The following is a 19,365-nucleotide window of genomic DNA, read 5'->3' on the forward strand; positions in this document are numbered from 1 at the left end:
CTTTGTCTTCATATTTTATAAGCTAGTGGTTAAATATGTCTTTTATAAAGTGATCTTAGAAACATAGGTAGAATACATGTAAATGTGTTTTAAGGACATCTTATGAAGATGTACTTAACTATCAGCTTATAAAAAAGAATTGATTTAATACCCAATTTTAAAAGTTTCAGAACAATATATATTTTACTTGCACAGAGAATATGTATACATTGTATGTATATGTAGTGTATAGTATCTGTAGTGACATACTTGTGTAGTATAGTAAAGGGTTGCTAATGTTTTTGCAGGGAAGGTAAATTCCTTGCTTCTGTGTCCTCATTGTAGTCCGCCTAACTTATCTCACCTTTGCCAGCATTGCACTGTGGGAACTAACGGATGGTACCACGGACCAGATAATCACGCGTTTCTTACTGTTGGTGATTAAATCTTAAAGTCCTCTCCACGTTCCCTGCTGTAATCTTGAAAGAAGGCATGTGGTTGTGTTTTTCATTCTGTAGTCTCTTTTGCTTTCCTTTTAGTATGTTTTCCTTTATTCTGGTTCCCTAGTTTTCAGATTTTGGGAACACCATCAGTGATGCTAATTTTAATTAGATTATTTTCCAGTATTACAAAGCTGTTTTGTGGATGAAGAAAATATGCTGCATACTCTGTTCTGTTTTCAGAGGTACATTGTTCTGCTCATTGGTAGAATGTAATTTTTGGAACATTATGCTTAAGAGTAAAGTAAATTCTAAAGATGTTTCGGCTTTTGAGCAAAATAAAAGATTTTTAAAGGAGGTGAGATTGCTCTGTGAATGAGGCAGAGCTTTACAGAGGTTCTTCAGGAGTTTCATTATCCCTGGTTTTGTATTCAGTTGCACTTTTCCCAGAAGTCCTTTGCTTTCTTTGCTAGGTGTGGAGGGTGCAGCTTTCCAGAGTAGACTTCCTCACGACCGGATGACTTCTCAAGAAGCGGCCTGTTTTCCAGATATCATCAGTGGACCACAGCAGACTCAGAAGGTTTTTCTGTTCATTCGAAACCGCACAGTAAGTTTCCATGTCAGCCTTTTTTCCATTTGGATTATTAAAAAGTGCATATTACTTTTATGGACAATAATGGCAAAAAAAGAAGGGGAAGAATTACAAAATTAGCTATAACATGTACCATTACCCAGAGATAACCATTGTTTAAAAAATTAGTTTTTTCCCTTCAGTTATTATTATTACTATTTTTTGAGATTTTATTTATTTTGACAGACAGAGATCACAAGTAGGCAGAGAGAGAAGGGGAAGCAGGCTCCCTGCTGAGCAGAGAGCCCGATGTGGGGCTCGATCCCAGGACCCTGGGATCATGACCTGAGCCGAAGGCAGAGGCTTTAACCCACTGAGCCACCCAGGTGCCCCCAGTTATTTTTTTTAATATGTATTTAATTTTTGTTTTTAAAAATTGAAATGCTGTTTCCATATATCCTTTGGATCCTTTTTGTTTTTCATAATCTCATAAACCCAAAGAGTCTTCATTCAGACTTTTAATTTTTTAAGTAAACCAGGGCACACGTGGGGCTCAAACTCACAACCCTGAGGTCAAGAGTTGCGTGCTTTACTGACTGAGCCAGCCAGGTGCCCTGAAACTTTTTTTTTTTTTTTTTTTTTTTTTAAAGCAGAGGAAGGGCAGAGGAAGGAGGAGAGAAAGAATCTTAAGCAGGCTCCACACCCAGCGCAGAGCCAGATGTAGGGCTCAGTCTCACAACCCTGAGAGCCTGACCTGAGCTGAAACCAAGAGTCAGAAGCTTAATTGACTAATTGATGGAGCCACCCAGGTGCCTCCCCACACCCTGCCTTCCCACCCCCCCTTATGATTTTCATTATTCTAGAGAGCATGAATTGGGGGAGGAGCAGGGGAGGGGGTTGGAAAGAATGTAAAGCCGACTCCACCCTGAGCCCATTGTGGGACTTAATCCATGACCCTGAGATCAGATCCTGAACTAAAACCAAGAGTTGAGTGCTCAGTGACTGAACTGTGCCACCCCTCCCCTCATGTTTTTCAAATTTTTAATAATCATTTTGTCTGTCTTTCCCAGGATAAGACAAACTCTTATTCTGTTCTGCTCCTCTACTTCAACCTCCTCTTCTGGCTAAGTGCTTGATTTTAATGTCTGCATGATATTTTGTCTGACAGTTGGGTCATACTGTAATTAGGCATTTATATGTCCATTTGTGCTTTATTAAGCTCTGAACAGCTTTATACCTCTTGACTATCTCTGGTTATTATTTCCTTATGACACACACACACACACACACACACAAACATATGTACATGTATGTATAAAAACCTGAATACAATACATATCAATTGATATAGATAAATGATAGGTAGATGATAGATGGATATGGTCACATTGCTTCCCAGAGAAGAATGAATCAGTCAGCATCCCTATTGCTCTGCCCGTGCTTTGGTTGTTAAAACAATGATAATTTGTGCTGCTGTAATAGACTTAAAGTTTTTCATTTCTTTTCCGTTTCCAAAAGACTGATTTTTTTCCACATTTATTAGTCATTTTTATGTCTTTGAATTTTTCTTTCATGGCCTTTATTCATCAGAAATTTTTAAGCCACAGAGTAAAGGAAGGCAAGATACTATTCAGAACATATTCAGTGTACTCTAGGGTGATACAAAGTAAAAGAAATTTATGTTGTAATTTCGGCTACTTTGAGTATAGCTCAGAGATGTCATTTTAGCATGTCTGCTTTTAGCTACCACTAACTTCTTTACTTTGGCTATTAGTTTGCAAAACCCCTGCTGAATTTAGATTATTAGCTAGAGTGGGTGGTGGGTTATACTGGGTTTTCATAGTACAGAATAAACGGATTTTTGAATGAAGACAAAACGGTGATTTTTTAAAAAGTGAATGGAAAATTTTTAATGTATATTTCTGACGCTTACTTGTCTTAGAATCAGCTTCTGTGTATAACATCAATATTTGTTTGATCTGAATGGATTTTTTAGGGGCAGCTGGCCGGCTCAGTCAGTAGAGCATGCAACTCTTGATCTCAGGATTTTGAGTTCAAGTCCCATGTTGAGTATAGAGCTTACTTAAAATTGATTGGTTAAATTCTTTTAGAAGTGTATTTGTTTAGATAAGGTCATTTTTTGTTTCATCTGAGGAAAGTTTTCACTCTTTACTTGAATTTGAGTGGTGGATTTACAGTGATGTCTGTTTTCTCTGATTTACATTCTGTGACCAAAATCTAGATTGGGAGAAGGAAGGACTGGCCCAGGTTAGAGTTGTGGGCCTCTAGCTGTAAAACTGAACATAAATCATTCTCTTACAAGAATTGTGTCTGGGGGCGCCTGGGTGGCTCAGTGGATTAAGCCGCTGCCTTCGGCTCAGGTCATGATCTCAGTGTCCTGGGATCCTGGGATCGAGCCCCGCATCGGGCTCTCTGCCCAGCAGGGAGCCTGCTTCCCCCTCTGTCTCTGCCTGCCTCTCTGCCTACTTGTGATCTCTCTCTCTGTGTCAAAAAAAAAAAAAAAAAAAAAAAGAATTGTGTCCGTTCTTTTGCTTCCAGATTTTGAAACCACAACAACTTTAGGATTATTGAGCTAAAAACTATGACCTGAACTTTATTATTTTTTTATAGGATGGGCAGAGGAAGAAGGCTTGTATTGAGGGGTGAGGAGCTTGGGCCTGGTGTGTACTTGAGGAATTCCATTTTGCCCTGACAGTGGCCATGGAGAAAAGTAGAGGGTGCTTATGAATTTGGTCATATCTTTTTGTAATTGGGTTTATTTACACACAGCCACATGTCTTTGTTGACACTTGTCTATGGAGCAGTTAATTTTTAGCTAGGACTTAAATATAGTGGCATTTAGTTTGAAGAGCATTTGTGTTAGAGCCTATTGATTGTACCATAATATTTTTCATTCCTTATCTTAATGCTTTTTCAGCAGTATTTGAAATAACTGACTACTTTCTTCTTAAACTCTTAAACTTCCCTTCCCTTAGCTTAAGATGGTATTCTTGTTCTTCTGCCTCCCTGGTGGTTGTGTTCTCTGGCAGCTTTGTAGGCTTATCTCTATTTTTTTTTTAAAGATTTTATTTATTTGACCGAAAGTGAGGGAGCATAAGCAGGGGGAGTGGCAGACAGAGAGAACGGGAGAAGCAGGCTCCCTGCTGAGCAGAGAGCCCAATGTGGAGCTCGATCCCAGAACCCTGAGAACGTGACCTGAGCCGAAGGCAGACACTTCCCCAGCTGAGCCACCCAGGCGCCCCGGGCATTATGTGAACTGATTGGAGTTCCTTAAGGCTTCTTATGGTCTTTTCCTCCCTCTGCTGTGTATTCTCCCAAGGAGGCCTCTTCTACACTTCGGCTTCAGTTATCATCCATAAGCAAATGGCTTCAGACTTTTTTTCCCCCCCCTCAGAACCCTAGCTCTGTATCCAGATGCCAATCTTGCATCTCTTGTTTTTCTTGAAACTAAACCCACCTCTTCTTTCAGTGACCCTCATTTAGTGAATAGCATACCAACTCATTTAGCTGTGTAGGCTAGAAACTGTGGAGTTATCCTTGGGACCTCTTACCTCCCTTCCATCTTCACGTATCTAACTGATCATTTGATTTTGTGGATTTTTATCTACTCAGTATCTCTGGAGTCAAGTAACCCAGTTTAAATCCTGGTTGGTCCCTACCAGCTATATGATACTGGCAAGTTACTAGGGTTTTTTGGGTTTTGTTTTAGGCTATCTTCCAGCTTCTTCAGTTATTTACTTGTTTGACATGGTTTTGCATTTCTTCAGTTTGTCGGGATTATTACCCTCTGCGTCAGTGAAAGGAAAGCCTATAGTTGAGGCCTTCAAGTTGAAAAGATATTTTAAAGTGGTCATGTGGTCTGCAAATACTTGTATAAAAAAAATTTGTCATTTAAATACAGTTGCAGTTGTGGTTGGATAATCCAAAGATTCAGCTGACCTTTGAGGCTACTCTTCAGCAATTAGAAGCGCCTTACAACAGTAAGTAGTGTTTTCCGTGGGACTGGTTTTGGCTCATGGTTCATTGATAATGAATTTTTTCGGGTCATGTTATCATCTTACTTCACCTTGTGCTATCCAGAAATAAGCCTTATAAAAAACTATTATGTGTCTTTGTAATTATTTTCTTGTTTTTTAAGTTGTGAGTTCAGGAGATTGCTAATAATTTTACCAGGACTGTGTTCCGGCTTTAATCCCCGGAGTACTTTGTTGCCATTTGGCTGGCTGGCTGGCTTTCTCATTTTCCACTTACCACCCATAAAGTCTTGAAAAGTTTCTGCCAAAGTAATTGATTATAATACTGCTTTAAGAGGGGTTGGTTTTATCCATTATTTCATCTGTAATGGAATGTCATTCTTAAAAACTCCAATAGGCATTTGGGACTACATCACAGACTAAAAGTTTTAGGAACACCTTTCTAAAGGAGTCACATGATCTGAAGCTTGTGGAAAATATGTATAGAATAATTTCATGACGGCAAAACAGAGTTAAGGAGCTTTCTGTTTAAATTGCTAAAAATATGAACATGTTTTAAAATCCCTCTGTTCTGTAGGTGATACTGTGCTTGTCCACCGAGTTCACAGTTACCTAGAGCGTCACGGTCTGATCAACTTCGGCATCTATAAGAGGATAAAACCCCTACCAAGTAAGGACCTGGCAGATGGACTTCATAGTTTTAACTTAGAGTTCTAGCACTCTCTCTTATTTTCAAGAGGCTCGTAGCATTTTATTTTGATTTCTAAGTCTAAATTTGGAGTCCGATATTCACAAGCTTATCTCATTATATGTCAGATTTAAAGTAAAATCTCTTCGTAAATATGCATTGCCTGTGATTTCTGGTTTGATAAGTGTGCTTTAGTAAAAGATACTGAATTTCCAATATAAAAAAAATTAGTCAGAAAACAGAATTTGTTAAAAACGAGAGAAGTCTGTTATGAAAGCAGAGATTTGAGGTTTTCTTTCATTGACCAGTTCTTTATCCTGTGAGGAATCCAGGAGTTAGGGGTATTTTGAGAAGTAGCACTTCTATTTGTTTTTAATTTATTTTTGATGCTTTAATAATTTTAATAGTTCTTCAGAAAGGGATAGTAAGGACAGCAGAAGTAGAGCTTAAAGAAAATGGCTTTAAGAATAATTTGGCTGTCAGGCTGTCCTAGTATAACTATGAGATAAATGAAGCAGACTCAGTCACAGATACCAAAGCACATGACCGCAGTGTAATGAGAAAGTAAAGCTTTAAAGATAAAGGATTTCGTTTATAGGTTTTTAACATTGAATTAAATTTTGTAAGCTTCAGTTATGTGCTAATTTGTATTTACGTAGTTTCTTTATTTGGAAAATAAGTGAGCTGTTTACTTTGTAAGACATCATGACACATTGAGAACCTAGAGGTTTTCATGATGTAAAAAATGGTAAAACAAACTCTTAAAACCTACAACAAAATACTGTAATTTTTGTTCATTTTTTACTTTTAGCTAAAAAGACCGGAAAGGTAATTATTATAGGTTCTGGGGTCTCAGGCTTGGCAGCAGCTCGTCAATTACAAAGTTTCGGAATGGATGTCACACTTCTGGAAGCCAGGGTAAGAATTTTATATTGTATTTAGAAGCTGGACCTAGTGGAAATAGGTTTTTATCAATGCAATAAGAAACTCTCTATTGCAAATTAATGAATCCTATAGCTTGAAATACACCAAACTGATTTGTATACTACTCAAAGTATTTTGGATAATGTTACTTATATTGGATAAAGCATTTTTGACAGTGAAACTTTGGAAGGTGCTCAATGAGTATTAAGAGTTTGTAAATGATCCCTATAGCCCTTTGATGGAGGTTATTGCTTCTTGCAGTTAACTTTCAAATTTGGGGTCTTCATGGACATGCCCTTTGTGGGTGGCAGTTATTTTTAGTGGTGGAACAGAGTGGATTGTATTCTCTTTTAGATAGTAAAAGAAAAGGAATCGGGCAGCAGCCTTTTTTTTTTTTTTTTTTTTTAAGATTTTATTTATTTGACAGAGAAAGAGATCATAAGTAGGCAGAGAGGAAAGCAGATAGAGAGGGGGAAGCAGGCTCCCCGCTGAGCAGAGAGCCTGATGCGGGGCTCAATCCCAGGACCCTGAGACCATGACCTGAGCCGAAGGCAGAGGCTTAAACCACTGAGCCACCCAGGCGCCCCTAGCCATTTCTTAGTGCCTGATGCAGCCAAGGTATGTTGGTTCCCTTATCATCAGTCCTTGAAAGAGAAATGGAAATTAAAGGAGGAAATGGATGATGGCACAGAGTGGAAAAAAAGAACATCATGTTAAGTTGGTACTATTCAAATTATTTTCATGTGTGATTTTTGACATTTTGTATTCTTCCAGTGACTTATAGGCTTCCCTGGACTTAACATTTAAAAAACAACACTTCTCGGATAACCTAAACAATCTAAAATTTTTAGAGGCTTTCAGAATGTTTTGTGCAGTACTTCTAAGTTGCTTTTTTATAAATTGTAAATTTTAAAAATATTTTTTCAAAGTATGAGAAATCAAAATAATTTTTATTTTTATTTTATTTTATTTTTTTTAAAGATTTTATTTATTTATCTGACAGAGAGAAATCACAAGTAGATGGAGAGGCAGGCAGAGAGAGAGGGGGAAGCAGGCTCCCCGCTGAGCAGAGAGCCCGATGCGGGACTCGATCCCAGGACCCCGAGATCATGACCTGAGCCGAAGGCAGCTGCCCAACCCACTGAGCCACCCAGGCGCCCCAAAATAATTTTTAATATAATCTTGCTAAAAATATTTCGTAGGTAATTTAGGAAACGTGTGTTCTCTTATTCTGTGTACTAGCAAAACAGTAATGAATAATGGGACCATTATGATCCCTACCCATGTGACTCTTAATCTACAGGTTTTTAGTTTTGTTTTGCTTTCATTTATTTGGAGTAGTGTCAAAATATCCATGACTGAAGTGTCACTACAGCTTAGTAATTTTTCCCCATATTTGAAAATCCCTAGTCAGCACAGATAAACTTGGGCCGGTTGAGGAATGGGAGATATTGTCAAAAGTTTATGCTCCGTACACACTCGGCCCCTGGGCATGGGGCTGCACTAGAGGACCATTTGTTAAGAAATCATCTGTCATTCACGGGTGACTTTGGGGATGGGGGCAAAAGTCAGAACATGGTGATAGAAAGATGGCATTAAGTGTTGCAATTTGTGAGCCGATATTTTCTGTATGAGTGGCCCTTGCTCAGCCTGTACAGTAAATGGTATTAGAGACAGCTGAGTAGAGAGATAATAGTACCTGTGGCTAAATATGTCTGGTTGCCAAATTGTTTCCTATCTCCTATCACCTAATTCTGTGTCATTCATTACCCTACCACTCCCTCAAATAGTTGTTCCCACACTGCACACCATATATACTCTAAACTATACTTTTCTTTTTAAATTATAAGAGACAGAGGCCTGGGGTGGTTCCATGCCAGGTTCTTATGGTTAAAATAGAATTGATGATTTTAGCCATTTAATTTCTAAAAAACAGGATCGAGTGGGTGGACGAGTTGCTACATTTCGCAAAGGAAACTATGTAGCTGATCTTGGAGCTATGGTAGTGACAGGTCTTGGTAAGTAGTCCTTCGTTTTGTGCCATTATATGAGATCATGATTAAGCTAATGTTTTAAAGCCCTCAATGTGGTTTTAAAATAATTTGGTTTAAGATACTGTTCTTAGTAAGAGGTGAATTGACAAATACTGTCTTCCTGAAAAGATACATCGATATGTGCAAAACTTAAATTGTGCAATGTTTTGACTTCTAGGAAATTATCCTTAGAAAATAGACAAGGTGGACCATGTTGTATGGAGCTTTTAATTTTTTAAATTTTATTTATTTTATGTTAAAAGATTTTATTTATTTGTTTGAGAGCACATGCAGGGATGCCTGCACGTGCACAAATGGGGAGGCGCAGAGGGGAGAGAGAATCTTAGGCAGACTCCGAGTTGAGCACAAAGTTCATCGCCGGGCTTGATTTCTTAACCTGGAGTTCACTACCTGAGCCGAAACCAAGAGCCTGACGCTTACCAACTGAGCCACCCAGGTGCCCCTGGAGCTTTTTAACTGTGGCATGTAGCGAAACATTAGAACCCATGGTTCCAGTGATTATATTGTTATACAAAGGGAATCATACAGCCACTAAAAATTGTGTAGCTTTATATTAACATGAAATGATGGCCACGGTTTATTGCTAAGTTGAAAAAAGATGACAAGACAATACATGCACTATGATCCTTTTGTGTGTGCGTGTCTGTCTGTCTGTCTATAATTTTATGCCTGTAAAATCTAGAAGGATCTATGATAAAATGTTTTGTTTTTTAAGATTGATTTGAGAGCGAGTGAGATAACTAGAAAAGCATGAGCGGGGAGGAGGAGAAGCAGGCTCCCCACTGAGCAGGAATCCCAACATGGGTGTCAGTCCCAGGACCCCTGGGCTCATGACCCTAGCCAAAGGCAGATGCCCAACTGACTGAGTCACCCATGTGCCCCTAGAATCTATAATAAAATGTTAACATGTGGGGTTATAGGTAATTTTTTGCTTCTTTATGCTTATCTTACATATTTCATATATTACATATTATTTTACTAAGCATTTTTTTTACCTATAATACACATACCCTAAGCTTTGAGTATTTTAAATTTTGAGTAAAAATATTTTTGCTTTGATGTGTTCTCTTTTCATAGATATGTTGAATTTAATAGTTTGAGTTTTTTTTAGGAGGGAATCCCATGGCTGTGGTCAGCAAACAAGTAAATATGGAATTGGCCAAGATCAAGCAAAAATGCCCACTTTATGAAGCCAATGGACAAGCTGTAAGTTGAGGACAAACAGACCTTTTCAAAATTTCTTTGGTTCAGTTGAAACAGCAATTTGGGGGAAATGTGTGGATGAATATATACACATATCAGTAAGAACTGAGGGTAGAAATTATGTGAAGAGATTATTATTGCATATATACAAATTTAATGCCTGTTTAGGCATTTATCTTTAGACATTTAATGAAGGCTATCTAGACAGTTGATTTTTTTTTTTTTTTTTAATTTGGCTGTGGCCACCTACTCGAAGAGACCTGTGAAATTGACACCTGATTCTTCATTTCTTTGTATTGTGCTTCCCATCCTGTGCTTTAGCTCTGTGTGCTCTTTATGACTTCAGTTTTGTGTGTGTAGGTTCAAGATTTTGAGTGAGCTAATAGCCAGATGATAATACTGAACCCAGATGCTTAGGTAGATAAAAGTATTTGTTGACCGAAGGCAGAGAAGTTTCCCATACTTAGTAGGCAGTAGCATGGCAGTGATGTTTGCTGTGGGAGAGTAAGTTTAGCAACAGCTATGCTGAGAGGCTTAGACTATGCAAGTCAGTCCTAATTTTGGGGGGTTGGGTGCAATTCAAAAGGTCATATTCAGAATTTTACCAACCTCCCCCTATCAGGAATGAACAAGTTTACCATTCGCAGGATATAAACATATTACCATCTTTGTATTTTGAGGAAGGGAAGATTCAAGATGCATATGACAGTTTAGCTATTGTTGCTAAAAGTGGTAAGATCCCAGCTCTTGAATTTAGTCTGCTATGTCCGATGGACATCCTCACTAAAGCGCTTAGACTTTGTGGGGTTCATACCAGAGGAGGACAGGCTTAAGGGAATGCTTTGGCTCTTATCCTCCCCATTCTGGATTCAAATTCCTCCCAGGGCTTGCTTTGGGAGTGGGACATCCTTCTGTCAGAGTAAACAAAATAGAATGAACAAGAGAAAAAGGAAGAAGTAGAGCTTAACTCAACAATTCAATAAACTTTTGTTACTCTGCAAAGATCTGAAAAGGCTATAGAGATGAATAAGACAGTCCCTGCCATAGGAGACCCCCAGTCTAGTGGGACTTATACATAGATAATTTTTTCCCAACTTTTTATTATGGAAAAAAAAATTTTTTTTTAAGATTTTATTTTTTTGACAGAGATCACAAGTAGATGGAGAGGCAGGCAGAGAGAGAGAGAGAGAGAAAAGCAGGCTCCCTGCTGAGCAGAGAGCCCCATGCGGGACTCGATCCCAGGACCCTGAGATCATGACCCAAGCCGAAGGCAGCGGCTCAACCCACCGAGCCACCCAGGCGCCCAATTATTACGGAAGTTTTTAAATCTATACAAAAGTAGAAAGAATAATGTAATAATGGACTTTGATTTATTCTAGTCTTGTTGCATCTATTCAGTCCCTTTGAGGTGTTTTTGGTCTGGAGTATTTTAAAGTAAATCACAGTCAACCAGCAGGTATTTATTAAATATGTGCCAAAATATAGGCATTGTTCTCAGCAATAACTATGTATTCCCTGCTCTCAAGGGTCTTAAATTCTAGTGACTCTAGATATCTTATGAACCCAAGAAGGTCAGGAATTACAGGATTACTAAATTCTGTGGTACACCCCCTACCCTAAAAAAACACACCCCAACCAGAAACCTACTACTCATCCATATACCAGAACACAAGGCAGATTTGCTGAGGGTTAGATAAAAGGATAAATTGCATTGAAAGAACCAGTGGGGCCAGGGAGAGAGAAAGAGTCAAGGTCTCTGAAAGTGGGAGGGGCAAGAGCAAGGAGAGATTTGGAGGGAAAGAGCATTTGTGAAGGTGGCCTAGGACTTAATGTGGTTGTGGAGGAAGGTTTCAGACTTGAGAGAAGTCTGTGAAGGAGGGTGGGGTCAGAGTGGTGGGACTGAGATGCAAACTGCTGTGGAGGGTGAAGGATGTTGCTCACTGGGCTGACATGTAGGCTGGGACCTCAGAGGGTTGAGAGCAAGAGAAGTAACGTGACCAGATTGGTGTTTCAGGTAGGCAGGTGGAACTGTACAGAACTGCACTGGAGCAAGGCCTCTGAAGTGGGTATTACGGTAGTCCTCAAGAGGTAACGGAATCTAAGCCAAAGGATATCACTGATCATTGAGACACTGTCTTTTTCTTCAGACTTTCCTGAATATAGAACAGGTTTATGTAGTCTAACAGTAAAAAGTTCTTTTCTGATAGAAATATCCAGAGGAATTGTCTCTTCCTTTCTTGGTATTAGAGGAACTTTTAACACATTTTTAAAACGTTCGTTTCTAAATAATATACCAGTATTCTCAAGTGTAGCCCGCAACCAGCTGCTAATTCATGAACTAACTTCTGGTTACCAGTACGGGATGAGATAAATACATAGTTTGTGCCAGAATGTAAAATTAACTACATCATCAATCACTGCTAGTTCAAATGATGACTTGGGGAAGTGGGGATGCATAGCAAGACTTGAGTAAAAGAAGTGATGCTCCAGTTATTATCTGGCATAAGATCCTCTCACCAGGACCAGCCCTTTGAGTAGCACTGTAGGAAGCCTCTGTTGAGGTGGTGTGCAGTTTTCAGCATTTTATATACGCAGGAGTATTTTTCCAGGTGAAATTTGCAGTTGTCCCTCAACTCTGATCTTTACAAGAGGAGGTCTCTAAGTCAGTTTGTTTGTATTTGGTGCCATAGCCAAGTGGTGAGGAGGATTCTTCAAGCACTCTCAAATTTAGGAGAAAATTTGTTGCAGCTTTGAGTTCTGTTTACCTTAAGTTAATCAAACAGAAGAAGTCATGTTAATGTTTCTGTAGTCTAGTTCAGAGTAGAAATGGACAACTCTTTTAACTAGTAGATTGGCTTTTGGCTTATAGGACAAGAACTAAAAGCTTACCGTTCCATTAATTTTGTTTATAATTACAAATATGTTTCTTGACTTTGGAAACCTGCAGAGTAAGTATGTAGGTTAGTTACTTCATTCTCTGATTTCGCAGGGGAAGCATCTAAAGCTCAGACATGGTCGCTCCAGTCGGTAATTTGTAGAGCCCGGAATACATTGCCTGCTAGCCCAGATCGGGTTCCCTGACAGACACATGTTTTATTGTGCTTTGCTTTATTGCATTTTGCAGAAATTGGTCCCTGCCTTTTTATACAAATGAAAGATCTATGGCAGCCCTGCATAGAGCCAAGTTTCTCGGCACCGTTTTTCCAACAGTATTTGCTCACTTACTGTCTCTGTGTCACATTTTGGTAATTCTCACAATATTTCAGATTTTTTTCATTATTACTTATTATGGTAATACGTCCTCAGTGATTCAACTTACTGAGAGCTTGGCTGATAGTTAGCATTTTTTACTTTACTTCAGGCATGTACATTGTTTTTTAGACATAGTACTGTTACACACTTAGACTACAGTACAGTGTAAACATAACTTCTATATGCACCGGAAAATCAGAAAATTCATTTGACTGACTTAATTACGGTGTTCTGGAACCAGACCTGCAGTATCTCTGAGATGTGTCTGTCCTTGTGCTACATATCTGGCTGACATTTCAGAGAAGATGGGGACTGGAGTCAGTGCATTCAATCCGGCTGCCTGTGTGACTTCCATCAGCTGAGTCTCCTTCTCCAAGAGCTTTCTTTTCATAGTTACTCTAAGGAGGCAACAAACCCCGCCCCCTGCCCTGTCCCCACAGAGTGGATATTCACTCAGTCATTGATTTTTCTTTAATCAACTGTTGAATGAAATGGGATTGTCTTCCTCCATTCTTCGTGCACGGCCTCGGTGCAAAAGAGGGTGATTCGATGGTTCTGTTGTTAGTACACAGAAATCCGTTCCTTCATCCTGCACAAAGTCAGCAGTTAAACCAGAGTGACAAATAACCTTTTGTAATACTGTCTTTAGGACCTGTCACCAAACCTAGTCATTTGGCTGGTACACACACAAAAATCGCACAGCAAGTGGTTTTTGTTCTGTTACCTTGTTATTGTTTTAAACACAATCAAAAGAATCCCTGGGTGAGTTCCCTTCCTTATTCTCCAGCGCTGGCAGGTAGAATGTTGAGCTTTTGTGTTTGTTTTTGACAGAAGGTGCTTTTATGGCTCCAGATGACTAGAACAAGGGCTTTCTTATTTGGTTCTAATATAGGATGTCCCTATAAGTAGAAGTTATCTTCTAAACCTGTAAAAGCAGAGCTAACACAGCAGCTGCCCTCAGACTGACTGATGCTGGAGTTATACTCTGAACTCTGCAGTGATCAGCTTTAGCTGGAAATGGAGATAGTTGGGAAATAGGGTAATTCATATTTCAGGACTATTTTGGGAGTCATCAGTGAGGAGACTGAAAAATGGATTGGCGGGGAGATGGGGTAAATGTTTTCAGTATATCTCCTAGAGAACTAGTAACTCAGGGGTTTTAAATTCTAGTTTTGTTTTGGCTTTTTTGAGTAATGAAACAGCATCTTAATCAAATTACTTCAGTTCTATAGTATTTTGCATTATAAAATCTCTGGTCTCCATTGAGGGGAGGGAGTTGGGTTTTTTGTTTTTTGGGTTTTTTTTGTAGTCTTTGTTTTGTTTTGTTTTTTTACCACATGAGGCCCAAAGACTCAGTAACAACTTGGAGAAAACAGATCTTGATTTTCTTCTTGGGAATAGCTCATCTGTTAGGAGGAAGAAAGAACACTTGAAAGGTAAAGAGTGCCTTTCAAGTAATCGGCCTTTTACGAAGGCCATTAATTGGGTATACTCCTTACCTACCTCAATTCAGCAGGTTGTCATTTGCACTCATATGGAATGATGCTTAGGTTAGTTACACTTTTGACAGAGGCCTGCTGGCCCTTTCCGTTTTCCTATTCCTTTGTGGAAACAGTTTTGGTATTTTTTTTTTTTTTAAGATTTTATTTATTTGAGTGCGAGTGTATGAGCTGTGGGGGGGGGAGAGGGAGAAGCAGATGACCCGCTGAATAGGGACACCCCCCCCCCCCCACCGATGTGAGGCTTCATCCCAGGACCCTGAGATTATGACCTGAACCAAAGGCAGAAGCTTAACCTACTGAGCCACCCAGGCACCCTGAGTTTTGGTATTTTAAAGGTGGTTTTTCTCTACCTTTTAAAATGTTCCAATCCCTGCTTTTTATCAATGTAAAAATACTGTGCCTTCAGTGTTCCTAAAATTGCAAAATAGTTACTTTCCTTTCAAATATAATTATAATGCTGACTTTGCTTTTCTAAACTTTACTAATTTATTCATTCATAAGAATTTACAGAGCACCTCTGCTGTGCGCTAGAAACTGCTAGAGTGAACTGCTTGGACATGTGTGTGCTGTCTCCACGCAGCATAGTTACTGCTTTAGAGAACTCTGTTATTTATATCCCCTAAAAGATTCTGATGAAATGAGAATGTGGGGGTGGACAACTGTCTACATTTATGAAGTCACAATGAATTTTATTTGGATTAAGGATATACCTGTTGTCCTTTTTCTGCCTTTAAGGATAATCGCCTATCTCATTTCCTTTATTTGAGAATCTGAATCAGAGACTTCAGATGTAAATTTTTCTTCCAGGTTTTACCAAAGAAACTAAACTTTTTTTTTTTTTTTTTTTTTTAAAGATTTTACTTATTTATTTGACAGAGATAGAAAGCACACAAGCAGGGGGAGTGGCAGGCAGAGAGAGGGAGAAGGAGAAGCAAGACTTCCCACTGAGTAGGGAGTCTGATGTGGGGCTCGATCCCAGGACCCTGGGCTTGTGACCTGAGCTGAAGGCAGACGCTTAACAACTGAGCTACCCAGGTGCCCCCCAAAGGAACTAATCTTAATCTTTCATTTTATCATAATTCTAGAAGAGCATGGGAGTGGGAGAGATAGATTTATTGTAGCTTCTGTTGGTCAGATTTGGCCATTACAGCTGTTTTTCATTGCGTAACTCTTCCTGAGGCTTTCTCTGGCTAAATCTCCAGCCTTCGGGTGCCCGGAACCTAGCTGCACCTAACTCCCTTTTGCTGTGCTGCTGGAGAGCTTATGCACACTGGGAACAAGAGAAATGGACAGGGTTTTGAAGACTTAAAGGGTTTGTGATGATAGAATGTAACCAGAGGTAGAACTGAGGAGAGCTGTCCTTCCTCTGAGATGACTTCCTGTAGGATTAGGACCCTGTCCAGAAAATCACTTGGCTCTCCCTATATTTATTCTGCATGGGCTACATACCCAGGCTGCTGTTCCCCGCCCATGCTCAGGGATGCTCCATGTCCTCTCTACAGGACCAGAGCACTTAGCATTGTACCTGTTTAGAGCAGTGGGACACGCCAGATTCTTAGTTTGAAGGAACTGTTCGGAGTCTTTCATAGAGAAATAAATGGCTCTGAAAAGTCATAATCAAAATTTGTTTCAAAAAAGGTCTGTTTCATTAATATCCTTTTTGTGAGTCTTTGCTAGAGAACAACATTAAAGATACTTTCCCTTCTTAGTTTGCTGTTCTGTTCTCAGTATGCCATAGAAACCCAGCTGCCAGCAAACCTGCTGTTTAGCCCCGGTAGTCGTTTGCTGAATTCCTTTCTCAGGATGTAGTTTGAGAAGCTAGCATAGAATAGTCAGGTAAAAGTGAAAATTATTGCGACTTGTGTTTAAAGATTGCCAGTATTTCGGCTCCTTTCCATAATTATTTATGGAACTAACAGTTCAGGGGTTCTCACCAAGGGGAGGGCAGTGACCTGAAACAGGTACTTAAGAAGTGCTCAGGGGCTAGTCAGTTGCTAAACTTGTTTTCATTGTGTGAGTATGTCAAATAGAGCCTACCTGACCAGCTTAATTTTAGAAACAGATTCAAGATTTAAAAATACCAAAAATACATTTTGGTTTTTTCCCCAGTATTGGTTTCCTAACGGATAACTATTTGCTATTTTCCAAATATTTTAATTTCAAAGTGGGATTCTGAAGTTAATGGGATTAAAATCCAGGTTTGAAAGCTATCCCTGGGCTCTTCGTCAGCAGTCCTAAAATTTGCTTACCTAGGTGGAAAATGGGTGTGGCCTCAGGACTCTTCTTGTATTCTGGAGAGTGGAGTCTCCAGTCAGAGCAGGGGACCCAGTCAGCCGGCCAGAGACACAGCCTGCCCTCCTGGTGTCTGTCCGATGAGCCGTCATCTTTTTGTTTGGTTTTTGTTTGTTTTTGTTGTTGTTGTTCCTGTTACTGTTCTGTGTTTTTCCTTTTCTCTTTTCTTGAGTTTTGCTTTATTCCTCACTGCTTTCTGACACCATCTCCCTTCCCCACCCTCACACCCCACCCTGCAAACTGCCTTTCTTTTGCCCATTTCTGTGCCTTGACTTTCCCATTTCGGTTTCTATACAGTTTGTTCCTTGTTTCTCTCGTGGTTGCAGCTTCCGAGCTAACAGAATGCTTCTGTCATGCTGTGTGTTTAAAGCCTTGATTTTACTGCTGTCATACGAAACTAAATTTGACGTGGCTGTTGGGCTGTTATTTACAGTTTATTTCTCTCTCTGCTGCACTGGTTAAAAGGACACTGTCAAGGTATTTTTTTTTTAATAATTTTTCAAATCATTTTCTTCACTGTTTACAATAACCCATTAAAAGCTTGAAACTTAGATCTTTCCCTTCCAAAGATCCTCTCCATCATACATTCACACTGGTTTGTTGTTGTAGAGTTGCGCCTATATGTTGGGCTGTGCCATTTGAGTTTTTGTCATTGAAAGCGCATGTAAAAAGGTTTTTTGTGGGGTGGGGTGTGGGTGGACTAAAGGGGAAAGTGTTACGAATCAAGTGGGCTGCTCAGCAAACAGAGGGAAGAAACAAAAGGTCAAATTTGGTCCCTCTAACCTTGACAGTGTCCCTTTAAATGTTTCTCTACCACACACCCTGGACCCCAGTTACTGAGCCTGAGCGCTGCGTACTTTTTCAATATGAACTTCCCTATGTGACTGTCACCCTAGCTACAAAGATTAAAGCTTGTCTGAAGCAAGTCATCCGGTTGACACTGGGAGAGCTTTAATCTGTACCATTTGCACACTGTGTATTGACACATTCTGCCCTGTTGCAGAGGCACATGTGATCTGGTCCCTCTTGCTTCTGTAGCATCCTCTTGCTAGGCTTTTTTGAAGCCACACATAGAAATATCGCTATTTGTACTCTAGGAAAAGCAGTCATGCACACTGCATCTGGGATCAGTTCAGATCTCATAACTGTATAGCTCTCACGTTAAAAATGCAGTTGTTTCCTTTTTTAAAAGAAACACCAAATTTGGAGTTTCTGGAACCATCTTTGGTAACATCATTGCAGGAATCACACTGAGCAAAATTTCAGCATTGCTGTGAGCTGCTCTGCATATGACCCATCACATCAGTGAGGAGAAGCAGCTGACAAGAAAGTAAATGCAATTCCTGACAGAAGGGTCTCTTCCGTCAGCTGTGATAGCTGTGTAATCAGCACAGTTAGGGATGTCCCCAGGACCTCCTTCCTTTGGCCATGGAGCTGAATGGGTAGGTCAGATGTGTTGATCCACCAAGTCTCAGGTACCACTCGTATAGAAAGTGCACCAAGTATCCCAAGACCGATTCTCTGCCTTATTTCTCAACCAGAAGATTCTGAGGGATTTATATTTCTTAGGCCAAGGGGGATTCTCTAATTCATAAAGATTTCCTAATCGCTCCCATCTTTGGCCTTTTAGAATTTGACGCTTTAGACTGTGACTCTGTTTGGGTCAGTTACGGTGTCGTATTTACAGTTCTGAAAGGGAGTTGCAGTTCTTTTCCCTTTCTTTTTTGGGTGCAGATTATACTTCTTGCCATATTCTTTTGCCACACCATGGCTCATCATGTAGAGATACTCATGTGACCCCTCAGTGAAGGGGCAGAGACTAGGTCCTTAAAAATTGTCTGTTTAATTGGAAAGGACAAAAACGCAGGCATTTCAAAGGAGAGGTAGAATCTTACTGTGGTGATCTCATCCACAAGTTACCCCTGATTGTAAAACATCACTCCTCCTTGGCCTTAGTGTTTATTAGAATGTTCTTTAATGCTGTCTTCTTATTACCAATTTTGGGTTGGCTGTAAAGTGAAATTCCATATTTTGAATCCCATTTCCCAGTTGATGCCCAGTTTATTCTAGCAAGAGATGCTTGCTTTAGACATACTTGCTTTGGATTTGCTTTTTCCTTCTTGCTACTGCTGTGAATTCGGCAATAAAATTGCAGATGCAGTTTCCTTTAGAATTCCTTTAGAATTAAGCAGTAGCAGAGGGATTTGTGTCAACCAGCTGATGGTATCAACAGGCAGGGGCACAGCAGGGACTAGGAATGTGATCTTGCAGCTTGATGATCTGCTTTGCAGTCTGCTCTCTTCCTGCACAGTAATGAGCCAGACCTGGTACCTCAGTCACGCATAGTCTTAGCACTTCGGACATTCAGCTTTGAACTTAACTGGTGCCATAAAACACTCTGTTACTCTGCAGAAGCATGAAGGTGCTCTTGTGTTCTTCCTCATCGTCGTGAGTTTCACTTCTCT

General features: G+C 39.7%; 1 protein-coding gene across 2 annotated transcripts in view; it reads left to right on the top strand.

Annotated features, from left to right (window-relative positions):
* The window catches only part of KDM1A (lysine demethylase 1A), a 60,305-nt gene that overhangs the window by 27,261 nt on the left and 13,679 nt on the right, over positions 1-19,365 (top strand). For both annotated transcript variants that reach the window (XM_044237402.1, XM_044237403.1), the window contains 6 exons: positions 893-1,026; positions 4,913-4,991; positions 5,563-5,655; positions 6,485-6,591; positions 8,534-8,615; positions 9,763-9,857. In XM_044237402.1, coding sequence (XP_044093337.1) covers positions 893-1,026; positions 4,913-4,991; positions 5,563-5,655; positions 6,485-6,591; positions 8,534-8,615; positions 9,763-9,857 — 590 coding nt within the window. The remainder of the gene's footprint in view (positions 1-892; positions 1,027-4,912; positions 4,992-5,562; positions 5,656-6,484; positions 6,592-8,533; positions 8,616-9,762; positions 9,858-19,365) is intronic.

This window comes from Neovison vison, chromosome 2 (assembly GCF_020171115.1).
Source record: "Neovison vison isolate M4711 chromosome 2, ASM_NN_V1, whole genome shotgun sequence".
In the NCBI taxonomy this organism is placed as follows: domain Eukaryota; kingdom Metazoa; phylum Chordata; class Mammalia; order Carnivora; family Mustelidae; genus Neogale; species Neogale vison.